General features: G+C 46.2%; 1 protein-coding gene across 2 annotated transcripts in view; it reads right to left on the reverse strand.

Annotated features, from left to right (window-relative positions):
* Positions 1–26,499, reverse strand: part of LRP2 (LDL receptor related protein 2) — a 516,831-nt gene that overhangs the window by 86,130 nt on the left and 404,202 nt on the right. For both annotated transcript variants that reach the window (XM_069616158.1, XM_069616157.1), the window contains 8 exons: positions 24,999–25,118; positions 23,439–23,555; positions 23,193–23,309; positions 22,344–22,481; positions 19,577–19,699; positions 17,972–18,100; positions 14,299–14,430; positions 9,862–9,993 (listed from right to left, as the gene is read on the reverse strand). In XM_069616158.1, coding sequence (XP_069472259.1) covers positions 9,862–9,993; positions 14,299–14,430; positions 17,972–18,100; positions 19,577–19,699; positions 22,344–22,481; positions 23,193–23,309; positions 23,439–23,555; positions 24,999–25,118 — 1,008 coding nt within the window. The remainder of the gene's footprint in view (positions 1–9,861; positions 9,994–14,298; positions 14,431–17,971; positions 18,101–19,576; positions 19,700–22,343; positions 22,482–23,192; positions 23,310–23,438; positions 23,556–24,998; positions 25,119–26,499) is intronic.

Consider the following 26,499-nt stretch of genomic DNA (forward strand, 5'->3'; position numbering starts at 1 on the left):
GAATTTTTGCAGTTCGTTGTGTCTGGCCAACATAAAACAGCCCACAGGGGCATTTGATTCCATAGACGATGTTCTGTGTATCGCAAGTAGCATAGTCTTTCAGCTTGATCTTAATTCCAGAATGTGAGTGGTTGATAGTTGATCCTTTGATGACATAATTACAATTGCTGCAATTGAGACACGGAAATGTGCCTATTCGATCTGTTACCTTCTTCTTACGCATTGGCTTAGTGTAAACCAACTTGTCTTTCAGGTTCTGGCTTCGTTGATACGCAAAAGTAGGGAGTTCCTTGAAGAGATGTTCTATTCTCTGATCACAGGTGATGGTATTCCAATTCTTCTTGATTATGGATTTGATCCGATTGCTTTGCCTTGAGTATGTTGATACAAAGACCAATGGGGGAATCGCTTCTGTTTTCACTTTGGGTTTTAATAGTTCTTCTCTATTTTGTGGTGTTATGCGAGCCGTAGCCGTATCTATTTCATTTTGAGAGTATCCTCTTTCAAGAAACTTGTTTCCCATCTCCTTGAGAGCTTCCTGACATTCTGTGGGGTCACTGACTATTCGTTTCACCCTTAGCATCTGGCTATAAGGAAGGTTCTTAATCAGACTTGGCTGGTGGAAGCTTAATCTTTGTAAAAGGTTGTTACGGTCAGTGCTCTTGCGATAGATTGTAGTTTGATATTCACTGTCCTTCCCTTTGATTTCCACATCCAGAAAATGTATGACCTTGTTTGAATGTTCGTGCGTAAACTGTATGCGAGGATCTATGGAGTTAAGATACTCAAAGAAATTAAGAAGTTCAGGTTCTGTGTCTGTCCAAACACCAAAAATATCGTCTATGTATCTTATCCATAACGACAGATTCCTTTTCCATTGGTGTTTCTTTAATACGTGTTCCAATTCGATTTACACGGAACCTTCTTTCGTACCGATTGCAAACCATTGCTTTAGTAAACATTCAACTATGTTCTACATCCAGGCACCACATTTCATTCATTTTTTTAATGTATACACCGAATATGACACACTTTCGATCTCGCATCCCCAGCGTGATCTCTAAACACGCATAGCGTAACCATGGTGACACGTCCCGCCTTCTGTGTTGCCACAGGGGTGGGACCCAAGGCGTACGCGTTCACACGCGACGCCTTGGGATCACCATGGTAACGCATAAAGGTAGCTCGCAGCATTTCCACACGCACGCTCTTGCAGACGCGGCAGACTTGCACGGAGCGGCTACGAAACTGGGTGTTAGTATGCGAACAGTTAATCAAACACGCCCTGATGGCTATTCTAATATTACCAACAGGTACATTTACTCAGTTTGGATACCGTCCACATGCGTTCTCGATTCGCATGAAGCACAAGGTACTTTCTTGAGATTACCAAAACTTAAAATGGCTGCGATACAGACTGTTACTGCTATTAGAGTTTCAAGCCTAGATAGTGATTTCTTTTTCTTCTCTTTTTCTTTCTCATAATACTACTTTATCGTTGGAACAACTAATACACAACTTGGACCGGGTATGTGTAATTTCTTACAACTGTTTTGGGATTACTGTTGAATGATCTAATTATGCTTATGAAGCAATATTTGTGCTAAAATGGTGTAAATCTTATTGTGGAAGATACATTATACGGCCCTGATGAAGGTTTTCACGAACCGAAATGCATTGGCAATCGTATATAATATGCAAACCAGTATCTGCCTGTCCTCACTGAATATGATATAGAATATCCAGGAGAGATGAAATACTATGTGAAATAAACAGACTTTCTGAGAAAAAGAAGAATAACATCGCATTTGAATTGTTTATAAAAGTACTGCAAACATTTTTTTAAAAAAAAACGTTTAAGTCCCTTCACTCAGGGCAAACTGAGAGCACCAGTCTTAATAGAGTTAACACACTCTATTTTTTCTTCGGCTATATTATTTGGGTCCTTATGCCACAGGCCCTACTTATGACTGGTAGCACCAGGTCAGAACTTGATCAACATATACAAGTGAACCAAGCTTAAGCATTGTACAGAAACAACACGTAGTGCCTCCCTTCAACTCCTTTGTATGCCAACAAGCATGCCACCTTTATGTCCCGCGTCTACTTTTGCAACCTTACATCTCTTATGCTGCCCTCCCAATTGAAAAATCTTCACGTGTCATAAATCAGCATTTTTGTTGATGCAGGGCCTGGTGCCCATTGTTTGCTTTGCATACCTACACACTTAATACATTTTCTTAGCATGGAAGGTGTGCAGCTTGAAGGTGAAATAACGTTTTTACGAAAAATAAAAGATGTTGCTGCTAAGTGAGGATTAAGCAGCACCTTCTCTAGCGGGTATGAGACACGGTCTGCGCCTCTTGCAAGCACTCACACCTTTTCAAGTGGTTGCGCCAGTCAGCTGATCAAGAATCAGTAGCCATCCAGACAGGAGAGTCACCTGTGCCAGGTGACAGTTGAGACTGTTGGCTTTGTTTTAGAAAAGCGCGTCGAGTCTGGAGACCTTTGTCCAGTCGTTAGGTAAAGCCTGCAACGTTCGGCAATAGTTGTAATAGGAGCACTGGCGCCATTAGTTTCTGTCTGTTTCACCTCTCCTAAACAAGATGAACGAGGCGAGGTGGTGCTGCTGTGAATCCAGAATACCACGTGATGCAGGGACATTGGGAATTGAGAAGTACATGTGACGCAGGTCCCTGACATTAGGAAGATGTATAGGAGAGCTAAATGCGGTATTAGTATATTTGACCTAAAAACATTTGACCTAAAACATTTGATCACATTTATTTGACCCTTTTTTCAGTCAAATTTAATTCTATATATATATATATATATATATATAATTAGGTTGAGGGGAAGTGGGAGGGAGTTGTGGGGGGACTCCCACTGCATTTTAAAAACATTTGACCTAAAACATTTGATCACATTTATTTGACCCTTTTATATATATATATATAATTAGGTTGAGGGGAAGTGGGAGGGAGTTGTGGGGGGACTCCCACTGCATTTTAGACCAAAGAAAGGTCAAATAAATGTGATCAAATGTGATTAGGTCAAATAGACGCAAACCTAAAGGCAGGTATACATAGTGAGCAATGAACATGGCAAAACCTAATCCTCAGTTCACAGGGCTCCGCGTAATATAATGTTTAGTCTCTACATGGATACAATTGCACCAGGTCCTGATGTAGATATTGTATGAAGCATGACTGTGGATACATATTCAAATGCTAGAGTAAGCATTTTTCTGCCGATGTTATGTTCTGTAGGTGGAGGGTGGCGTGCTACAGATCATATATCATTAGGCACTCCTATTGCGCTTCCATGTCGCCATACATTTTACCACACCAACCCTCATACTCCTTCCTCATAAGTGTCTTCTTTCGTCTCCAGTGTACACATTGCGCCAGCCTGGAATTCCTGACTGTAAAAGGCGAGTCAGTCAATGATTGCGATCTCCATGTCTGATCCCTTCTCGGGGATATTGTGCGAGTGCTGCGCCTTTCACGCTGCGTCCCTGCCTCTCTTTCAGAAATATCTGTACTCTGAGCTAAATGTCCACACCTCCACGCGCTGCTGCACCTCGGGAAGGGCATTAACCGAAAATGTGGACCCGTGCCAGGATTCCAACTTTGTTCTCAAGTATTTCATGCTTTAATCTTCAAGGTTACCACAGCCCTGGATTTCGATGCGGAGGGCTGGCAACCTGCACTAATGTCCTTCTGCTGACAAGGCTGTGGCAGGCGGCCTTTGATGGCTGGGTACTTTGCTGGGGAATGCAAGAACAGCTCCTAATTTGAGGGTATTTAACAAATTAGACATGGTGTCTTGTTATGGGTGGAGAATTTGATCGGTAGATATTACCTCTTTCCTGTCTTATCAGGAAATAACAGAGTCAGTGTCACAGGACTGACTGCACATTCATATGTATAATATCCATCAGCAAAAGAGACAATTCAAAGAAATAAAATGTACAGATCAGGGTTAACATTACATAAAGTCGTGAAATACTCTTCCTGTTTGCATAGTATAACTTGACTGTAGAATAAACACAGCTCCACTGTTTTCGGCTCTTTACATATTATAGAACAGAGAATTTAAAGATAGAACTTTAATCAACAATGAAAGACAGGCACAGGTTGGTCCAAAATGTCGTGTTATATAGGAAACAGTGCAACCCCTCTCTTTTCACTGTGCTTGGCCTGGTGCAGAGTTTTTTGTTTCTTATGAACCGGAGCAAAATCTGTTTATTCCAATCCTGATCACAGAAGCAGCAAACATCAGGGCGGTATCACGGTAATGGGCCTTGTTACGAGTTTGGTGGTAACTGGGCGGTAAATCCACCCAGATTCCACCAAACTGAATTACCATTACCGTCACTCGGTCCGGTGGAATTACCGCCTATTACAAGTGGCAGTTGGGGGTTACATCCCAATTTTTTCGACCCCATAGGACTCTATGGGCCTTTTTTGGTGGTTTTATGCTGAGTTTGCCGATTTTTCGGCGGTGAGTTGGAGGATTTACCTCCAGGATTTTCCTGGAAGCAAGTCCTCCACTCTATGCCCAAACCAGTAATTTGGTGCGGTGGTAAAGTTCGCCAAACTCGTAATGAGGCAGATTGTGGCAGGGGAATTGGAAGGTGTCCGCCACACACGCGTCTTTGCTGAACGCGCGTCTGGAAAAGAAGTCTTGGCAATCCATCATTTAAACTGAGGGTGTGCTCAATCGCAATTGCTGTGCATTTTATTATGCACAGCAATGACCTCAGAGTATGTGCGGCAATGTTACATGAAATCAAGCAAAGACTTTCTTTATAGGAACTTATGTGGTTAAGATGAATTTGTGGCGGGCCCTTGCAATGCGCCCGCCCCAAGGTATTCAAATGCTGACCCAGGTCAAATGGATTAGCTATGTTGTTGCCCTAGTTCACACGTTACGTAAATATGCCTCAATATTCTCGATAAAGTATGGTGATATCACAATGAGATCATAGCGAATTTGCTGCCGTCTCAATGAGGACGGCCACACGTGAGATTGTGGCGCATATGTCCGCTAGTGGAAGAAGACTCAAGGACTTGCGCATTGTCCTCTTTGCTCTATCCGTGTGGCAAAGGAAACAATGACTCCTTGACTTGCTCAAATTATTCAGGTCCATCCCTGTTCGTTCATGTTATGCAACTCTTGCTTTCCCTTTTCGCTCAAATTATAGTGCCACAGTCTATATTCAATTTCTTTTAGAACTGTCCACATACCAACTCACTGCAGCTGCCTCTGTCCCTTTTCACTCAACTAATAGAACGCCAGTGCCGGCCTCAGGTCTACCAGCGCCCTGGGCATCATTTTTGCCTGCTCTAACCCCCACTCCTGGACTACAAACAAAGGCGCTGCATAATTCTTGAATAGGCGCTGGTGCTGTATGCTTGTCACTCAGTGTCATGTAAAGTGTGAGTCAATAACTTTCTATTTTCTACGACACTTTACATTGTGTGAGCTGGCAGCACCCTTTTATCTGCAGCGCCCTTGTGCCACCGCACCACTTGATCGCCCCTTGAGTCGGATCTGTAGAATGCTCACTGTCCGTATTCACTCAAATCATAGAACTTTCCCTGTCCCTATTCACACAAATCTCAGAACTGTCCCTGTTCGTAAACAGTCAATTTATGTTGCTGTTGCTGTGCACATTCTTTAAAATCATGCAACAGTCTCAGCCCTCATCCGCCCCTGTCACAGCACTGAATCTGCCTTGGTCTCAGTTTGGGATTAGGTTCTACAGCTAGCTGATTCCGAAAAGGTTATACATTGTGATGAATCCCAGGATATCATCCCTGCTTCCGTAGGGGGAGCCCCTTTCCATGAGGCAGGGAGGTGAGGATGCTACCCAATAGTCACCGGGAAGGCACCCCCCTGTGGGACTGAGAACGACTGTTCTGTGAGAATGTAGTGCGCTCAAAATACAACCACTTCTCCCTCACTCTCCTACCCTACACCAAACTCTACAGTCCCCCATACCTACATATACTCCTGTGGGGTAGAAGACTTAGTCACCACAGACAGTACTGGGACGAGGAAGAGTAGGGACTACTGATGTAAATTCCACCATAAGACTGTGACGAAGAAGAACACCTATGTCTCTCTGGGAGTCATCAAGATCAGTACTGATATATGATATGGCATTCATAACGCGCCTATAAACAAGTATTTCAAGGTGCGACAAGGCAAGGGAGGAGGACAGAGGGAGGACAGAGACAAACAATCTTACTAGGCCAAGTGACAATGAGATCGTGCAAGTGCAGGGGTGAGGGGAGGGGAAAAGTGCCATACACGGGATCCATAACAACAAGTAGCGAGGCCAGCAGCTGGCAGTGCAAGGGTTAAGAGCAGACACCAGGTGTTCAATAAGTGCAGGTAAGGGGACTGTAGGGTTGCATATACGGCCCCAAGTGCAAGGGTTGCCAGGAGGGGGTGCGGGTGTGCAACTGGGCGGGCAGGGAACCTGGGCCTGAATTCAGAGGGTAGCCAGGTGACCAATGCAGTATCAGAGATGAGATCAGCAGGGGAGAGGAAGAGAAGGCATAAGCAAAGAGGAAGGTCTGGAGGTGCTTCAAGAACCGGAGATGGTTCTGCTCATGTTTCAGAGAGGCAGGGAGGCTGTTCCAGAGGGAAGCTGAGGAAAGAGATCTACCACCAACTCGTTGCTTGGGACAAAGGAGAAGTGCGGAAGCATGAAGATCATTTATGGGAATCACATTGAGCAGTCTAGTGGTTACTGACTTCCTATTGGTCCAACAGTAGTTGAAATAGAGGATGGAAACCAGGAAATGTTGTCAGACCCTCCCTTTGAGGAGCCAGGAGCAAGGGAGCTGTGCTCGGCTGAGAAGGGGTTGTGGACCTGTGCGCCCACCAGAGAGAGGGGGAATCTTTGAAAACCTGCCAAGTGTGAAGAACTGGGGAAAGCTGAAGAATTCCTCACTGGAGGAACAGCCAGTCCCTCTCCAGAGGAACTGCAAGTCAGAAGGATGTTCGGCTTGAAGTAGGGGAGAGAACGTTGGCCGGGATGCAAGAGTGGCTCTTGAGACATCCCTAGTCGGTTTGCAGTCTGGCCAGAGGAGCGGGAGCGAGGTGAGAGCAAGTCACCTGACTGCCTGGGCATGGAGAAAGTCTCCAGTTTCTCAGCCTCCTCGGCTGCGGAGCCGCCACAGTGTATGCAGACCTGCGAGTGAAGATGATTGCAGGAGAGAGAATGAGATAGCAGAGATTCCCCATGCCGATACTGAAGACCTAATGAGAAATCAGAAGGTGTGAGGGACGTTGGGGAGAGCACAGGAAACCATACCTTTCACACTAAGAAGGACAAGGGAAGAGCCATACCCCTTGGCAATATGAACTGTAGAAGTCTTAGAGCCGAGGGAATAGCAATAGCCCCTGGCATTGTGAATTGTGAAAACCTGAGAAAGGTTAGGGGAAGAGCCATGCCCCTTGGCAATATGAACTCTAGAAGCTTGAGAGCCAAGGGAATAGCAATAGCCCCCTGGCATTGCGAATTATGAAAACCTGAGAAAGGTTAGGGGAAGAGCCATACCCCTTGGCAATATGAACTGCAGAAGCCTTAGAGCCAAGGGAATAGCAATAGCCCCTGGCATTGCGAATTGTGAAAACCTGAGAAAGGTTAGGGGAAGAGCCATGCCCCTAGGCAATATGAACTCTAGAAGCCTGAGAGCCAATGGAATAGCAATAGCCCCTGGCATTGTGAATTGTGAAAACCTGAGAACGGTTAGGGGAAGAGCCATGCCCCTTGGCAATATGAACTCTAGAAGCCTGAGAGCCAAGGGAATAGCAATAGCCCCTGGCATTGCGAATTATGAAAACCTGAGAAAGGTTAGGGGAAGAGCCATACCCCTTGGCAATATGAACTGTAGAAGCCTTAGAGCCAAGGGAATAGCAATAGCCCCTGGCATTGCGAATTGTGAAAACCTGAGAAAGGTTAGGGGAAGAGCCATGCCCCTAGGCAATATGAACTCTAGAAGCCTGAGAGCCAATGGAATAGCAATAGCCCCTGGCATTGCGAATTGTGAAAACCTGAGAAAGGTTAGGGGAAGAGCCATGCCCCTTGGCAATATGAACTCTAGAAGCCTGAGAGCCAAGGGAATAGCAATAGCCCCTGGCATTGCGAATTATGAAAACCTGAGAAAGGTTAGGGGAAGAGCCATACCCCTTGGCAATATGAACTGTAGAAGCCTTAGAGCCAAGGGAATAGCAATAGCCCCTGGCATTGCGAATTGTGAAAACCTGAGAAAGGTTAGGGGAAGAGCCATGCCCCTAGGCAATATGAACTCTAGAAGCCTGAGAGCCAATGGAATAGCAATAGCCCCTGGCATTGCGAATTGTGAAAACCTGAGAAAGGTTAGGGGAAGAGCCATGCCCCTTGGCAATATGAACTCTAGAAGCCTGACAGCCAATGGAATAGCAATAGCCCCTGGCATTGCGAATTGGGAAAACCTGAGAAAGGTTAGGGGAAGAGGCATAGTCCCTGACATTGTGATTTTTACATGGCAAAGAGAAGCCAGGGAAAGGGAGACATCCTCCCTGTGTTTCTGAGCACTGTGATAGAAAACCCATAGAAGGGAGGCATTCTCTTGGTGACCAGGATTCAAGTTGGGCCTTTCTCGTTGTTTGGAAATAGAGACTTTTTATTTGCTAATCTGCAACTTCATGTGCTACACATGAAAAGAACCATAACTATAAAAAAGAGAGTCTCTCTCTCTCCAGAAATAGTCCTGAGAGAGACTGGTGGCATGGTACTCCACTACGCAGAAGACAGAGACCAATCTTCCGCGTTCAGAAGACTCAATAAACCCTTTTGTTGTTTAGTTAGAAGTGTAGGAATGGTAATAGGTTTGACTCAGGCCGATGGATATTTGATTTCAGACTTCCTGACACATCCTTAGTTGTGGATGAGGCAGGGAAACCCCCTCCCATGAGTAGGGCAAGATAGGGCTTTTCTTTGCTTTCGTTGAAAATAAAAATCTGTAGCCAAAACTATGTCTCTCCTGTGTCAATCTCCACACCCTTACAACATGCTTATCCTTCTCAGTCTCTCTGCGGTCTTCAACACCAGTCGCTGAGAAGATATCAGTCTATCCTCATCAATAATGACGTCATTGGCTCCCTGCTGCATCCAGGATTAAATTCAAGATGCTGGGTTTCATCTTCAAAAAATATCCATGTCCTCTTACCTCAATACATTCAAAGCAAAATACAAGGTTACCACCCAAGCAGAATTTTGTGCTCACTGGACTCCAAACGCCTGGCCATTCCTTCCGATGCAGGAGTTTTTCCTGCCAACCTTTGGAACTCACAGCCTCTGTTCAGAGCCATTGTTTCCCACTTTTGATTCGGAGAAGGAATCGACATCTTCCCTTTCTAAGTACTCCCAGTGTCCTGAGCCTTTTGTCTGCATTCGCCTGTCATGCACCCCTTCCCTCCTTTTCATGCTTGCCTCACAAATCTTACTACCGCCAAAAGACAATTCAGTTTGCAGAGTGCACTTTAGAATTGAATAATACAAAAACGTCACTCTGTCATGACGGTCAAAAGTACAAAAAGGCTATGATTTCTCTACAGTTCCACCAATTGACATATCAACTTCTGGCCTATTGTCATTGAGGGTGAACACCCTACCAGGTGGTGAGACTCTGAGGAATACCCTAGTCTTTCTCTTCTTTGTGGAGAGGCCTATATTCTGGTTTCACGCTGTGGAGGTGGGTACGACCAGATGCCCAGTTTGCATGAAACAGTGATAATACCCGGCACCAAACTGAACTTACCATCTATATTTGTTATGCTAGGTGTTGGTAAGCTTACCATCTGCTGCGCACTGCCTGCCATCAGCATCGCCCACCGACTTGAATCCTTCGGCGCAGAAACACTCGTAGCTCCCCTTGGAGTTCTTGCAGTCCTGTGGGCACGTACCGTAGACCTGGCACTCATCGATATCTAGGGAAGGAGACAGCAAAAGACTCACGTTACCTCCTAATCTTCTTGGTGCAACACTTTGCTGCATGATTGTTGCCCCCCAAAGTAAAATCGTCCTTATAGTGCAAAAAGTAGAGTGAGGTAGGGTTAGCCTGCCAACATTTCTGCAGAGGAGACCATGAAGAATACTGGGATACATGTGTCCCGCGTTGCCAAGCCCTGAGTCTTCCATCCCGCCGCACTACTCACTGCAGACGCTGGCTATGGCAGTGCAGTTGCGGACCGCTTGGCACAGTGCAAATGCACTGGTGCACACCTTCTCTGCACCCACTAGAACTGTGGCCAGGCAGAATCAACATCTTTCAGAGTCAAGTCTTGAAATGCATTGTCCCCTAACACACACATTACAGCTTAGTTCAGGTTGATGTTGTAAGGGAACAACTAGGCATGAGGCAGTATGTAGTTGACCACATTGAATGGTAGATGGGAGGATTAGCCTTAAATATCCGGTTGGATTCTCCGATTTACATAAAATAATGATCATTATATAATAAGATGTATATACCATCTGTCACTGCAGTTTTCCCATTGTGTAGCCTTTTCATGAACTCATCTCAAAAGTAGTCCATCTTATAATATTTACCTGTATATTGTAATAGATGGCTTTAAATATGTGTATCTGTGGCCTACAGATTGCACAGAAGGCCACAGTTAGGCAAATTATTAGGTTTAGTGGGTTCCTATCTATTTAGAAGATTACCTTCCGCAGGTTCTGTGGAAACTGGAACATTGGGATGCCTAGTCGGTATTAGCATAATTGAACTAAAACATTTGATCGAATTTCTTTTACCTTTTCTCTGTCAAATTTCATTAAATATATGGAGGTGGGTAAGGGTATTGATTAGGTTAAGGGGAAGTCTGGGGGTTGCGGGGATCTCCCCCCACATGTTAGACCGAAAAACAAAGGTCAAATAAACTCGATCAAATGTGATTAGGTCAAATAGACCCAACCCGTCTAGTAAGTTGCAGGACAGAAATCGAGTCCTCACACTGCACAGTTGCCTTCTTGAATTGGGAACGACTATGGGTGCGCTGGCAGCTCAGAGGTTTCCTTCTGTAACGGCAGGGATTCTGGTTCTTTACATTATTATGCAATAGAAATGCTGCTTGCTTGCTGTAAGCGCCTTTATTCAGTGGGAACCCTTGAACCCGCAGCACCAGGTGCAGGATAAACAGGAGGTGCAGTAGCACGGTGAACCGTGACCACAAAAGTGATGGGTGGAAGGTTTCGAATGAATCTGAAGCACTGGCAATTGCTCTGGGCAACCTTCCACACCACTGTTTTTTAGCCCGTCTGCGCCATTGCAAAAGGGGTCCAGCCATGTGCAAATCAGTCAGCTGCCGCCACCAATGGTAGCAGCCCAGCCCGAACTGCTAGGCCAGGTCCCCTCTACACAGAAAACCAAGCAACCCCAGACATGTTTCAGCCTTGTTGGACCTCCTCAGTGAAGTGCAGCCTGGTTCCCTAAGGCGCAGCGAGCAAGGGACCCATGTCTGGGCATACTCTGAACCACCATTCATTCGAAACCTTCCACCCATCCCTTTTGTGGTCAGTTTGTTTCTCCTTGTGAGAGAGGGTATGCCCAGATGTGGGTCCCTTGCTCGCTGCGCCACAGGGAACCAGGCTGCACCTCACTGAGGACATCCAACAAGGCCGAAACATGTCTGGGGTTGCTTGGTTTTCTGTGCAGAGGGGACCTGGCCTAGCAGTTCAGGCTGGGCTGCTACCTTCGGTGGCGGCAGCTGCTGACTGATTTGCACATGGCTGGTCCCCTTTTGCAATGGCGCAGACGGGCTAAATAACGGTGGTGTGGAAGGTTGCCCAGAGCAATTGCCAGTGGTTTAGATTCATTCAAAACCTTCCACCCATCACTTTTGTGGTCAGTTTGTTTCTCCTTGTGAGAGAGAGCATGCCCAGACGTGGGTCCCTTGCTCGCTGTGCCACAGGGAACCAGGCTGCACCTCACTGAGGAGGTCCAACAAGGCCGAAACATGTCTGGGGTTGCTTGGTTTTCTGTGCAGAGGGGACCTGGCCTAGCAGTTCTGGCTGGTCTGCTACCTTCGGTGGCGGCAGCTGCTGACTGATTTGCACATGGCTGGTCCCCTTTTGCAATGACGTAGACGGGCTAAAAAACGGTGGTGTGGAAGGTTGCCCAGAGCAATTGCCAGTGGTTTAGATTAATTCGAAACATTCCACCCATCACTTTTGTGGTCAGTTTGTTTCTCCTTGTGAGAGAGGGTATGCCCAGACGTGGGTCCCTTGCTCGCTTCGCCACAGGGAACCAGGCTGCACCTCACTGAGGAGGTCCAACAAGGCCGAAACATGTCTGGGGTTGCTTGATTTTCTGTGCAGAGGGGACCTGGCCTAGCAGTTCAGGCTGGGCTGCTACCTTCGGTGGCAGCAGCTGCTGACTGATTTGCACATGGCTGGTCCCCTTTTGCAATGGCGCAGACGGGCTAAAAAACGGTGGTGTGGAAGGTTGCCCAGAGCAATTGCCAGTGGTTTAGATTCATTCGAAACCTTCCACCCATCACTTTTGTGGTCAGTTTGTTTCTCTTTGTGAGAGAGGGTATGCCCAGACGTGGGTCCCTTGCTCGCCACAGGGAATCAGGCTGTACCTCACTGAGGAGGCCCAACAAGGCCGAAACATGTCTGGGGTTGCTTGGTTTTCTGTGCAGAGGGGACCTGGCCTAGCAGTTCGGGCTGGGCTGCTACCTTCGGTGGCGGCAGCTGCTGACTGATTTGCACATGGCTGGTCCCCTTTTGCAATGGTGCAGACGGGCTAAAAAAACGGTGGTGTGGAAGGTTGCCTAGAGCAATTGCCAGTGGTTTAGATTCATTCGAAACCTTCCACCCATCACTTTTTTGGTCAGTAGCACGGTGAACCAGCATCATGGCCGAAGAAGCCTGAGCCCCTACAACGGGGTTGTGCGTCTCCTTGAGGAAATGCTGCTGGTATGGTCGATTCCTGTGAATCGACTCCATCTTTTCCAGGAAAAATAGTCAACTACCAGCAGCGCAATCTTTACAATATCTATTAATGGTGGCACTTTCTGATTTCAAGAAAGCACTGCCATTTCCAGTCATGCAATGAGAAAACATCACCACTTGCAAGACCCTGATCCTTTCAAGGCTATAGACCAGCCATGGAAAGTGAGAGGAATGTGAGCTGTGGCATACAGAACTGCACCATTAACAGAGACAGAATAACAGCTCAGAGAGGAGGGCAGTGGCAGGATCTAATACCTGGAAGGTCAGGGATTCCAATTCTTGAAATTAGAAGATGAACTAGGATGAACCCTTATTCCTCTTCTATTTCATCGAATGGGTGGCAGTAAGTAAGGAGAGTGGCGTGGGTGATGGACGAGGCAGCATTAGGCCTTTGCTGAAAATGGCGAAAGGTTTTGCCAGTTAATGTCTCTTTTTTCATCTGTTCTTTGGTTAAAAGCACCTTTTGCACCCGGGAAGGGCGCTCAGCCAATCAGGTGGCTGGAAACGCAGGTGAGAACAAACACTGTAACGCCTGCGTTTCTCCAGTCACCCAAGGTCCTTTCCTGAGTGCCGTCCATCTTGATTGTGGGGAGGCAACAGCGAGGCTCTCCCTGTTGCTTCCCCGCACCCACACTGTCCCCCAAACCTCCAAGACATGCTGCACTCTTCCACTCCCCTTTCCCCCCTCCCCACTTACCTGCTGAACTGGAGCACCGTGCGACTTCCCTCCCGTGGCACCGATAGAAATAGAAATGGGACCCTGTACCTTTTCTATCTCGCAGTCAGCGACATAGAGGTGGCCATCTTGTTTTTTTAAGGGAGATTGGGCTTGCGCAATATGTGCATAGACCACATTCCCATTTAAAAAAAAGTTATTTGCATCCCAGCTGCCTACCTAGGCCCAGGCTGGCGGGTTGTTACTGGCCCTGTATGCACCCTAAGCGGGGCTGATTACTATATTCTCTTTAGGAAAGAAAAACACACTTCTCTGTCAATCTCTGAGGTCTATGCATTGTTGCTCAGCATCAATTATGAGCTCGGCTCTTCATTTCAGTTTACATAAAACTCCATTCCAGTTGTCGACCAATAATCGAAAAGGAGAGGGGAACACGATGCAATACTTGAAGACATTTTTCAAGATCGCTTATCTGATAAAGCCCTCCTAAATACAGGATACTACAGGGGAGCCCCTGATGGATTATCAATATACTTTTGGAAGCTCTAAAAAGGTGCCCCAGCTAACGGAGCATTTAAGCATTCGATTGTTTTGGTACCGTCACAGGAGTTCCGGTCGGTGTCACTGGCTTGGTAGCCAGAACGACACCGGCAGATGAAGCCGCCTTCCCTCAAGTCGGTGCAATTGTGTTCACATATGTTTTCAGAGCACGTCCGACCCACTCCTCGATCTGTAAACAAATACAAATATTACAATGAATCTGTAGGTACAGTACATGGGATATCACTATCATGCATCTAAAAGGACCGAACATGGGGATGTCACTGTGATGCATCTAAAGGCACAGTATATGGGGATATTACTAGCATGCATCTATAGGCAAAGTGCAAGGAGATATCTCTATCATGCATCTATAGGCACAGTGCAAGGAGATATCTCTATCGTGCATCTATAGGCACAGTACAAAGGGATATCACTATCATGCATCTAAAAGGACCGAACATGGGGATGTCACTGTGATGCATCTAAAGGCACAGTACAAGGGGATATCACTATTATGCCTTTATAGGCACAGTATATGGGATATCACAATCATGCATTTATAGGCACAGTATATGGGATATCACAATCATGCATCTATAGGCACAGTGCATGGGGATCTCACAATCATGCATTTATAGGCACAGTATATGGGATATAACAATCATGCATTTATGGGCACAGTATATGGGATATCACAATCATGCATCTAAAGGCACAGTATATGGGGATATCACTAGCATGCATCTATACGCACAGTACATGGGGATATCACAATCATGCATTTATAGGCACAGTACAAGGGGATATCACTATCATGCATCTATAGGCACAGTACATGGGATATCACTATCATGCATTTGTAGGCACAGTACATGGGTATGTCACTGTTGACCTACAACTTTTACAAGCCTAGAGGACTATTTGGTGGAGCCTGGGGTATCTTACTAGCACTCTCAGAAAAGGGAATCCCAATGGAGATGTGTGCGAAAAATATAAAGTATCCGTCTTAACATTTTCAAACAATCTATTTCCTTTTCAATTTCTTTTTAGGACAATGAACATTTGTATTTATTCCTGCATGGGAAAATGTTATTGCCATTTTATTTGAAAAAAAGGGAATGAGAAAGAAAGGGATAAGCTTGCTGGTCTATAACAATGCCTCCTTTTCCCTTTTTAAAAAGGAATTTCAAATACCCCACATTCTACATTTTCTTCTTCAGAACACCCACAATCGGTCACCAAAAATAATACAACATCTGCTAGTTTGTTGTTTGGCACGCCGGGGTGTACGTTAGACGTAGCCGTGGGATCATTGTTAGATGATAGCTGAAATGCAATGTTTGAGATAACAAAGCTTACTACTGCACATTTACTCTAAAAATCAAATGCAGAAGTAAAGTATGCCTGCCCTTCATCAGCCTCCTTTGCACAAGCATCTCCCTGAAACTGGTCTCTGCTTCCTATACAGCAATATGATATAACATGTAATGTATAAAGCACCTGTACGCATGTGTTTCTAGGCCTGACAAGGGAGGGTACGGAGGGAAGACAAGATCTTATTAGGCCTTGTGTCATTCAGATCGTGCAAGTTCAGTAACACAAGGAGCATGGGAGGGGGCGGGAGAAGTGCAAGGAAGAGGGAAAGAGAAAGTGCGATTAGCGCAGCAATTGCTCTCAGTAAGTGCAGCCAAGGCAGCGCGGCTCAGGGCAAGTGCAAGGAGGCGGGGGACTGTAGAGGTTACAGTTACACACCCTAGTGCTTGACAGGCCCGGAGGCAGTGCGGGAGAGACTTGTCTTATAGAGGCCTGGTACCCAGTGAGATTCTGAGGGTATCCAAGCAGCCAGTCAGCTCAGCAGGCAGGTAGGTCAGCAGGGGATGGCGAGAGGAAGCAGAGGAGAAAAGGCAGGTCTTGAGATGCTTCTGGAACTTCAAGTGGTCTGGCTCAAGTTTGAGAGGGGCAGGGAGGCCTTTCCAGTGGGATGCACCTGCAGAGGAAAGTGATCTGCCCCCTACTCTATGCCTGGAGAAGCGTCTGACCCTCAGAGAGTTGGAGGCAGCACAGCGATGGGCTTGAGAAGGAAGGTATTTAGGAAGAGAGTGTTGGATGTAGTGAGGGCATCGGCTCCAGAAAGCCTTGTGGATGATGCATAGGGTCTTGAACTTGATCATTGCAGCCACCGGGAGCCAGTGGAGAGATACGTTCCCTGGGCTTGAGGCCAAGGATAAGTCACGCAGTCCTGTTCTGGATTAGTTACAGAGGGCGGAGAGTAGAGGAAGGCAAATTGAGAAAGAGGCTGTTACAATAGTCCAACCAGAGAGAACCAGGGCGTTTGGAGACAATGAGCTTCTGGGGGAAAGTGAGAAAAGGAAGAGTACCTTTGAGGAGGTGCATCTGGTAATTGGCCTTCTTGGAAAGGTCTGTGATGTGAGGAGAGAAGAAGAGAGTGGAGTCGAAGATGACCCCAAGGTTGTTTGCCTCACAGGAAGGCGAAGAAAGAGGGCCCATATAGCATCAGTGCCTTTGTGTAGGTTTGCATTTATCAGGACTGACCCCAATACAACAGCCCTGCTGCTCCTGAGAACATTATAATGACTTGCATAGCACTGCTTCCTCCAATGGCGCGGAGCTTGTGGTGGGTCACTAACCTTGCATCTGACTCTCACAATGTTTCCCGACCTGTGCTCTGAATTCCTGACACTCACTCTGGATCCGACATAAAGTTGCCTCTGTTTCTGAGTCTGAACATTGGTTCCCTGTCAACAGAGGTGTTGCTAGGTCTGGAAAGGATCCATGGCTATGCTAATGTCGGAACTGTCGGGACTCTGGACTGGCTAGCCTTTTTGTTGCAGCCCCTAATGGGCTATAACCAAAATACCCGGGGCTATAGCTCTGCCTGTCAATAACCCCCATGCCTTTACGCTTGCCCTATGTAGGGGGGAAGGCACCACGTCACTGACAGGTGCAACTGTCCATGACTTATTCAATGTTTCTGACACCCCCGGTCATCTCTAACACTACCTCTGCATCCCTCAGACTCACTTGATGCTTCATGCTACCAGCCCTGCGACTCATCACGCATGCCTTTTGATGTGAAGGTCCCAGCCCTGGTCTCATGGCACCTGCCCGGTGTTCCATGGCACTCGCCGAGTGCCATATGGCCTTCATTGCTTGTGTTATGGCACCCACGGTGTGCTGCATGCAATGGCCCTATTGCAAAGGATGTCCGGGCCATTCCTCATGGCACTTCTGCTGTGCCTCATTGGATCAGGCCAGTGCCTCATGGGACCCACTCTGTGCCTGACGACACTTGCTCCAAGCCTCACTGCACTTGCCCCAATCCCAATGACACACTAATGCATACATCATGCCACCTTCTGTGCCACACTGTGCCTCCTAGGACTCCCCCAAAGGCACCTTCCCTTTAGCTTTCAGCACTCTGCTTATGCTTCATGACACTTCTTGGCAGTTGAGCTGATTTGCTGTATACTCGAGCTGTGGCTCGTGACACAGGATGCATGCCTCATAATATCCCCTTCAAGCTTGACACCCCAAGCGTCCCTATATCTCTCCCTTTCCCACTTTCATGACATGTTAGCTAAATAAAGTCTTTTAACACGCTATACAAATTGTGCTCAAGATTGGGGGCTGGGTGGACTAACACAGCTGCCACCAACACCGTTCAGCTGTGATGAGAACATGGCTTGTGCTGCGAAGAGCACACTTACTGCAGCCCGTTTCGTCCGTGTGGTCTCCGCAGTCGTCATAATGATCACACACATTGTGCAGAGCGACGCAGTGTCCATTGGCACACTTATATTCTTCAGTTGTGCAGGGGGCTGGAGTAGGCGCTCTACCTACACAAACAAACAAAGCATGTATTTTGTTAAGTGAACATCTTCACGGTTTTTCCCCATTCTTGCAATTTTTGCAAAGCACGTCCCACAGCGTTCTATAGTGTTGCTCTGTAGAAAACATTGGGAAGAGGGTGCATGAGGAAACCTGTTATTTGTATTGCACGCATAAATATGTCATGTTATTTCAAAATGGAAAAGAACAAGCACATGGCCTGATTCATAGAACTTTTTTCCTGTGGGATTGTGCTATTATAAACCACTTCCATGAATCAGGCCCACAATGTTTGTGGTAGCAAGCCACTTAACCACTTAAGAAACAGCTAACTTTATGGTCAAAGATGTATTACTAACAAAGAGATATTTTGGGCCCGATTCATGGAATATTTGCCCAGTTCAAAATGAATTTGTACTGCTGAAAAGTGTCTTTGCACTGTCGACACAAACCCTGATTCATGGAACCGTGCAAAGTGTATTTTTGCCTTGGAAAGTCCAGACAAAGTCCTTTTTAACTGCAAAAACGACTATGCGCTGACTTTACCCGGACTTTGCCAAAGTTTAACATTTACTTTGTTTGCAGTAAATATCAAATAAGCGTTTCACTGTGCATGGCTGGCCACTTGGTGGCAGCAGTGTGTCAACCATACAGTGGGCTTGTGGTGACGTGCACCATTGTTGTCATATGTTGTCATGGCTCGAGTGCATTCTCTTAGGTCGAGCAGGTAAACTAAGTGAATCGGCCTGCAGGTCCAGCAGAATACCATTTGCAAGGGCTGACTCTTCACCAATTTCTAGTGGTAGACAAAACTGCTGTATTATTGCTCATTTTATGTCTTGGGTACAAATAACTTCTGGTGACAAAAATATTAGTACAACATTGCTAATCAAATAGGTTTGTTTGCTAAACAAGAATATTTTAATGAGCAAACGCTGATAAACAATTTCTGAAAACTAATTTATGCCTTGCTGGTCAAAGAAAACCTTGCAATAAATACACTCAAACACGCCTGTGCTAGTAGCATGCACCCTCTGCCAACTATGATTCCATTGTTTTACCAAAAAAGAGTTGGTGCTATCAAGCCACTACAAAGAGTAACAAACCACACGATCTTGAGCCACTTCAACAAATGATTCTTATTGGACATCATTCTGCTGTTCAGCTGAACAGAGTTTTTCAAACAGCGGTAGAAAATGGTTCATGTGCAACATTGCCCATTTCTTGGGTTGCATAAGCAACTTCATTAAATATGGTCAAGCTTGAAGGATGAATGGTTCAAAGTCAGCCTTGACCATTCTAGGCTCAACCTTTTCCTTCACTATTCATGACATGCCAGGGGTTTCGCTGATCACTAAAAACAGATGCGTTTATGCTTTCCTTTCTTCTGGCATTCACTAAATACACGGAATTGTCATTAACGCATGCCATATTAAGAGCCCTCCACATGCATGGAAATGCTCCTGCAAGCAGAATTGACTCACAGTGCTCCTCCTTCTCGTCGCTTCCATCGCCACAGTCGTCCAGGTGATTGCACAGCTCATGCCTGTAGATGCAGCGGTTGTTGTCACAGCGGAATCGAAATGGCGGGTCACAAGGAATGTCCACTGAAATGGAATGCATAGTGTTTTTATCACCAAGGAATAATTCAGGCCGGCGCAGTGATCGATACCGGCTCAGGTTTTTACTGGTTAGCCAGGCAGTCATGGTCACTCATTTTGTGGCTGTTGAATTCCAAAATGCTTGGAGGGCCATTGAATGAGTAACCGTGCTCTTCCAAAAGCGGTCTATACATTTTAACCATAGGACATGCTATCATTGCCAAATATTCAACGCTCACAGTCGATTCATGGAAAACCACTGCTCTTCTGAAACAATAGAGTCTTGTGTATTAACAGAACTGTAAGGTCAAACGATACACTTACTTGGGACTTGTACGCTCTGGCCACTTGCACATAGTCATCCATACAATCACCTTGAAACTAGAGAATTGTGTTGCTGGAGCGGGCCAACCCTTCAGTAAATGGGAACAAACCAGTGGGTCAGCAGATGGGAGGTGCAGTCATTACTATAATCCAGGTCGAGCACCACTCGCCTAAAGGTGGAGCAGTTTGATAGTATGTGCACAAGCCCAGTCATATGTGATCTGAACCTGTTATGCATAGGCCGAGTTTACACGTAAAGGGTAGGAATGCTGATCCTCCAGGTGTGCTTTGCTTCTCATGCTGAACTAGACTGGTGGGGGGCTGAAGGCATCATAAGTGCAATGCCATAGTGGGAGATTACATAGTTGGTTGTACATACGAAACACGCAATAAGATTGAGTAAACACTTTTTTTATGTTGGAAGTAGATGGGCACACCGGTAATTCCCACTATACGGTGAACCACTTTGAGGTCAAGAACCAATGAGGGGGCCATTCATCGAAGGAGACATCAACTCTCTAGCGTGGCAGAAGAATGCTACCAAGATTCAATTGCTACGCTCATGAATCGAGCTGATATTTGCATTAACCTAAGACAATATTTTGTTATGTTAATGAGCTTTTATAATGCTCTTACAACGCCAAGGCTAGTCCAAATAGTGGTATATTGTGCCCCAACCCAGGATAAATCAGAACTCGGTCTGTCGGGGAAATAAAAATGGGAAAAGGTGAGAGGCTAGAAGACACAGAAGATAAAGACGAACAGGCAACCAACTGGAAAAGGTACAAGGAGATGGAGGAGGAGAGCATTGAATGTGCTGGGAGGGGGGCAATGTTGATCAGGAAAAGAGGGAATAAAACCTGCCTGTGATGCTGAGAAATTGTTCCCTGAGAGCAAATCATAGTACATTGATTGTGAGTCACTAGGACTACTAACCGCACAGTTGTGTGATGGACTTGAGCATGCCCGGGAAGTGTGGAGATTTCTTCTCCAGATGCAGTTGACTTGAGACATGCTCGAGCATGCCCCAGAAGTGTGCAGGCTTCTTCTCAAGATGCAGTTGACTTGAGACGTGCTCGAGCATGCCCGGAAGTGTGGAGGCTTCTTCTCCAGATGAAGTTGACTTGAGACGTGCTCGAGCATGCCCGGAAGTGTGGAGGCTTCTTCTCCAGATGAAGTTGACTTGAGACGTGCTCGAGCATGCCCGGAAGTGTGGAGGCTTCTTCTCCAGATGAAGTTGACTTGAGACGTGCTCGAGCATGCCCGGAAGTGTGGAGGCTTCTTCTCCAGATGAAGTTGACTTGAGACGTGCTCGAGCATGCCCGGAAGTGTGGAGGCTTCTTCTCCAGATGAAGTTGACTTGAGACGTGCTCGAGCATGCCCGGAAGTGTGGAGGCTTCTTCTCCAGATGAAGTTGACTTGAGACATGCTCGAGCATGCCCCAGAAGTGTGGAGGCTTCTTCTCAAGATGCAGTTGACTTGAGACGTGCTCGAGCATGCCCGGAAGTGTGGAGGCTTCTTCTCCAGATGAAGTTGACTTGAGACGTGCTTGAGCATGCCCGGAAGTGTGGAGGCTTCTTCTCCAGATGCAGTTTTTACGCATCACATCCATTATACGAGTGGTGTTACATGGGGGTGCAAAGGCGACAGGTGTGGCAGAGCCAAGAGTCACCAGCGAAAGATGAATGCAGGAAACAACACAGGGAAAGAGGAATGGAAAGAAGGGAAATCGCAAACCCCCATGGGTCGGAACTGCTCAGCCACTTGATCGGGCATGAGATTTAGTGATCTACGCTCGGCGATTTGGGGGGAAATGTAGTACAGGATTTGTGAGTAGGCTATCGAACCCTAGTAAAACAGAGTGAATTGCACAGTACAATCTAACGGTGAAAGGTAATGTTACAGTACTGGTCATCTCTGCCAAAGCAAATGTTATTTTCCTGCCACTAATGAATTACTAACATTAAAATCACACAAATACAGAGTTTCGATGAGTCCTCCGCTGTGGAACTGATGCATCTGCTTCATCAACACAACCAACACAACCACTGATGCTCATAAGCCTTTCGGAGAGCCCTCGTGGAAGACCACCAGTGGAAGCCAGTCCTACGAGTCAGGCACTTTTTCTCAAGTTCGAACAGCTAGGTAAGTGGTAATGAAGTGTAAACTTTCAAATTAACGCAGATGTTAAAATCACCTATTTTTCCATATACCTCATACAAAATGGGATTCTAGATAGACTGGAAACACATTTACCAAAGGAATGGGCAGCCACAGCTTATAGAATGCCGCTATTCAAGATCGGCAAAGCAGCCTGGGCACTTACAGCAGAGGTGAAGCTCCTCATCAGACCCGTCCCCGCAGTCATCGTCCCCGTCACATTTCCAGAGCTGCTGGACGCAGATGTGGTTCTTGCACTCAAACATCGCAGGGTGGCAGTAGGTCCCATTGGGGTAGCGCGTGGCTGCTCAACACAAAGAAAGACATTGGATGCAATTCATTGAATTTTGGATCCATCACATTAACAAAGGTGCGTCCCGCTTATGATGGCTAAACTGTTTTCCACATGCTGCAAGATGACCAATAACATAAACAGCATGTCTGCGTCTTCCTGCTTTGGAGATATAGTGCGCTAAAGGGGGACATATGTTCTGTAATGCAGACGATGAAGCACTGCATACAGTGTTCACTGACTGGACATGTGAGGTGGCTATCTAGTAAAACTGAGTTGCAATTAAGCACCCAGATGCCTTCGGGTTAGGCGCACTATATAAACATCAAAGTAAATAAATAAATAAATTGGCTTTTTACCATTGTACATCATGTTCAGGTCTCTGTATTGAGGCTTCCCCCAAATAAAATGTAATAGCAATATTCCTGTCAAAATGATAACACATGATTACACAGTTGTCTTGTAAAGTCAACTTTGGCCATGCATCAGATGCCATTTTAAGAGCAGTTGTGTTTGCTCAACATCTTTTGAGCAATGGAGCCTACAAACGCACAGTGATCCAAAAACCAATCCTTCCATCTTCCAACAGCCAATTGCTTCTATTACCCTGGCAACTGCTGCCTCCCTATGTGGTCTTCCTATTCCCTGCTTTAAAAGCCTTTGCCCATTGTCTTCCTCAGTTCAGTGCTAGGTGCAATCTTTTAGGAATTGTTTTCTACTCACGGCAGGTTGCCTCATCCGAGAAGTCCAGGCAGTCTGCACTGCCATCGCACCGAAAGCGTTCCGCAACGCAGTGGCCACTGGTGCACTGGAAGTAGCCAGGGTGGCAGGTTCTCAGTTCTAGGGAGAAGAGACAGCGTGTATCTCAAGGCTATGCATGGATATTGGGGAACAAGGTTTCAGATAGGCCGTTGCTATAGAGATCATAGTAACCAACTGCTCCGTACATGATACATGGCACTAACTTACCACAGTCACGTTCGTCTGAATTATCCTCACAGTCGTTGTCATGGTCACATATCCAGCGTTGAGGGATGCAGCGCAGGTTGTCACAGCGATGCTCACTTTCTGTACAATCGCGAGGACCTTCATGCAAAGAGATGGTAATGATACAACAGGTATGAAATTGTTGTAGAAATAAAAGAAATCTCTCAGACCTGTAACACTCAGACTATTTTTTTATTTGGAACCAACTGTAAAGGGAATTGTAGCATGAGAATGGGAGGCACTGCTGAGATAGGCACACAGTGTAGGGAAAGTTTGTAAACTAACAGGATGATGGGAGAATTCAACATCAAGAGAAACGTTACAACAAACCACCCAGAAGATGGAATCTTGGATATGGCCACAGAAATGACAGCATGCATGGCACTGGCCTACGACTGTGCCGCAATGTCCCAGGCCTACGACTGTGCCGCAATGTCCCAGGCCTACGACTGTGCCGCAATGTCCCAGGCCTACGACTGTGCCGCAATGTCCCAGGATTATGATCATGCAAGGTTTCCATTTGCACTTTTGGTTTGTGTGGCACAGAACATGTGTCGTGGCTCTTCCTCAACAGAAAGTGTGCCCTTCCAGGCAGGGTGTCAACTTGTGAAAGTGACGCATCGTCACAGCCATTTCAAGCACACCTGGAGATGCGGGAGCCTCCGGATCCCAGCGCACTGGGAGAACAGAAATTAGTGAAGACAAAGGCCACGATGGTTGGCATTATGCGCAACGGATCACACCGCCACATGGCATTTTTCTCACTCGAGTACTGTTTTCTTGTATATGCATTCTGAAAAGAGCCTCGGCACAGCCAGTTAAGGGAGGTCCATTTTCAACGGTTCCATGTGTTAATATCCCCCCAAAAATTATCCCCCCCCCAAAAATATCGCCTATGGCCGTTCCAGACGATCATATATACGGCGATATGTTTGATGGGGATAATATGTAGTGATACCTTCTCAGCAGACTACAAGGCAGTGAAGCAATATGAATGGCCGGGTTTTAGAGAAATCACTGATCTGCCTGATAAAATCAGACAATTGACAAAACTGAAATAAAGGGTCCAGCACATTGAATGAGGTGTCAGCAGGCACTACACGCATTTTCAAGATATTGCTAGTTAGCCCTATTGTGGAGTGTACAGATGGGGCTACCCGTTTTTTGATACAAATGTCGGTCGGTTAACTATTTTACGGGTCATTATACCGTGACCCCCTTTTCCTCTCCTGTTTCCCCATCCCATTTACAGGAGGGGTTGCACGGGAGACACCGCTGGGACCCCTGCTTTTATTGTAAAGGCAATGCAAAATCCTTCATTGCAGACACATTTCAGTAGCAAATTGGCCCGCTCCCACACCCGCATGCAAACATCACACCTTATTTGGGGATTGGACCTGCAGTGCACGGAACTGTTTGCAGTGACAGCATCTGGGGCTCTAATATTTGCAAAACGTTTAAGTAGCTTTCAAAGGACATAAAAAGCATTCTGAGAAAGCGGCATTATGCGGCTGCTCACAGAACGCCGCTCCAATCACTTACTGCAATTGCGCTCATCTGATTCGTCCCCACAGTCGTTGTCTCCATCGCACTTCCAGCGTAGAGGGATGCACCGATGGTTGTCGCAACGGAAATCTCCTCTCGGGTCACAAGTCAACAACTCTACAAAATGCATAAAGGACGCTTAGCTTGATACCTGCTTACCCTACTCTGGTGGCACTCCACACACATTAAGGCCACCATGAACCACCTTTCAATCACTTCTGTAGATCCAACTCTTTCTCAAAGCCTTCCACACCTGGCAATGCACACCACTGCAAGATCCTACCTGAGTACTCCCAATCGCTTCCTTATCTCATGCCCAAATCACTCACCCGCTTTGGTGGTTCTCAATGTTATAATTTCTTTAATCAATAATCCGCGAAAGAAAACATAATTTCAACACTGTGCCGCCCATGCATTCATAGCTTTATAACTTTAGAGAAGTGATTGCTGTGCCCTGGTGCACTGCTTCTGCATTTCAAATGATGACTGGTGGCAGAAAGCGTCCAAGAGAATCATTTAAAACTAAAAACAAATAATGTCCAGGAAAAGGCCATTTACCCATGTTTGGGTTTTGGGGAAAGAAGGCAGAGGAAATCAATTTTGAACAATGCTTGAAGATTATAAAGAGCAATCCAAGTGTGGGGCTAGGGCTGGGCGATGTGCTTTGTTATGTTAAATGTTTTTTATACCACACATTATCCCAACCTGCTTGGTCCCCTTGCACTCTATTGGATCTGTAGGGCAAGAGGGTGAGGAGGGTGGAGGTTAGTGCGACTGAGTGGAAGAAAAGAGCAAGAGAAATCTGATGTGTAGTTGGCAGCTTCAGTTCGGTTTACACCGTTCGCTGAGTTTAGGTGTGTTTTTTGGTTGGTAGCCATCATATGCTGTTTTGCGAGGCTATGTGTAGTTTGTTTTTTGCTGCAGTATAGTGAAGTGTGTGCGGCTTGTTGTGCTATAGAGATATGTTTGTGTTTGGTTCAGAGTTTGAGAGGTGTGTGCAGAGGGTTGAGTTTTTCAGTAGGGTTGGCAAGTGGCGTCACTATCTAGATGTGACACATGCTAATCTCCACAATTCTATCTAGATGTAACTCGTGCTAATCTCCACAATGCTATATGGATGTGACGCATCCTAATATCCACAATTCTATCTAGATGTGACGCATGCTAATCTACACAATTCTATCCCCTTTAAACTGCCCGAAATGCAAACTGTGGCCAAGTAACACAATTGGCTTAGTGCCAGGTATGGTCTTTATACAGATTGACGCTAGATTCAAAGGGCTGCCTTATACAAGTAGGTTAAATGCTGACTATGGCTGATAACCAAAAACAGGCGGAAAGCTGGGGAAGTAGGATACTAGGTAATGAGAGAGGGGGTAGTTAATGGAATACAGTAATGGCTGTACCCCTACCTACACCACACCTATGTAATTATTCACCGTTGGTTGACAGCTGCAGGCTTCCCAAGCAAACATGGGCAAACACGACCTGGAGCTGC

This window comes from Ambystoma mexicanum, chromosome 9 (genome assembly GCF_040938575.1).
Source record: "Ambystoma mexicanum isolate Mex_15411 chromosome 9, UKY_AmexF1_1, whole genome shotgun sequence".
Taxonomy (NCBI): Eukaryota; Metazoa; Chordata; class Amphibia; order Caudata; family Ambystomatidae; genus Ambystoma; species Ambystoma mexicanum.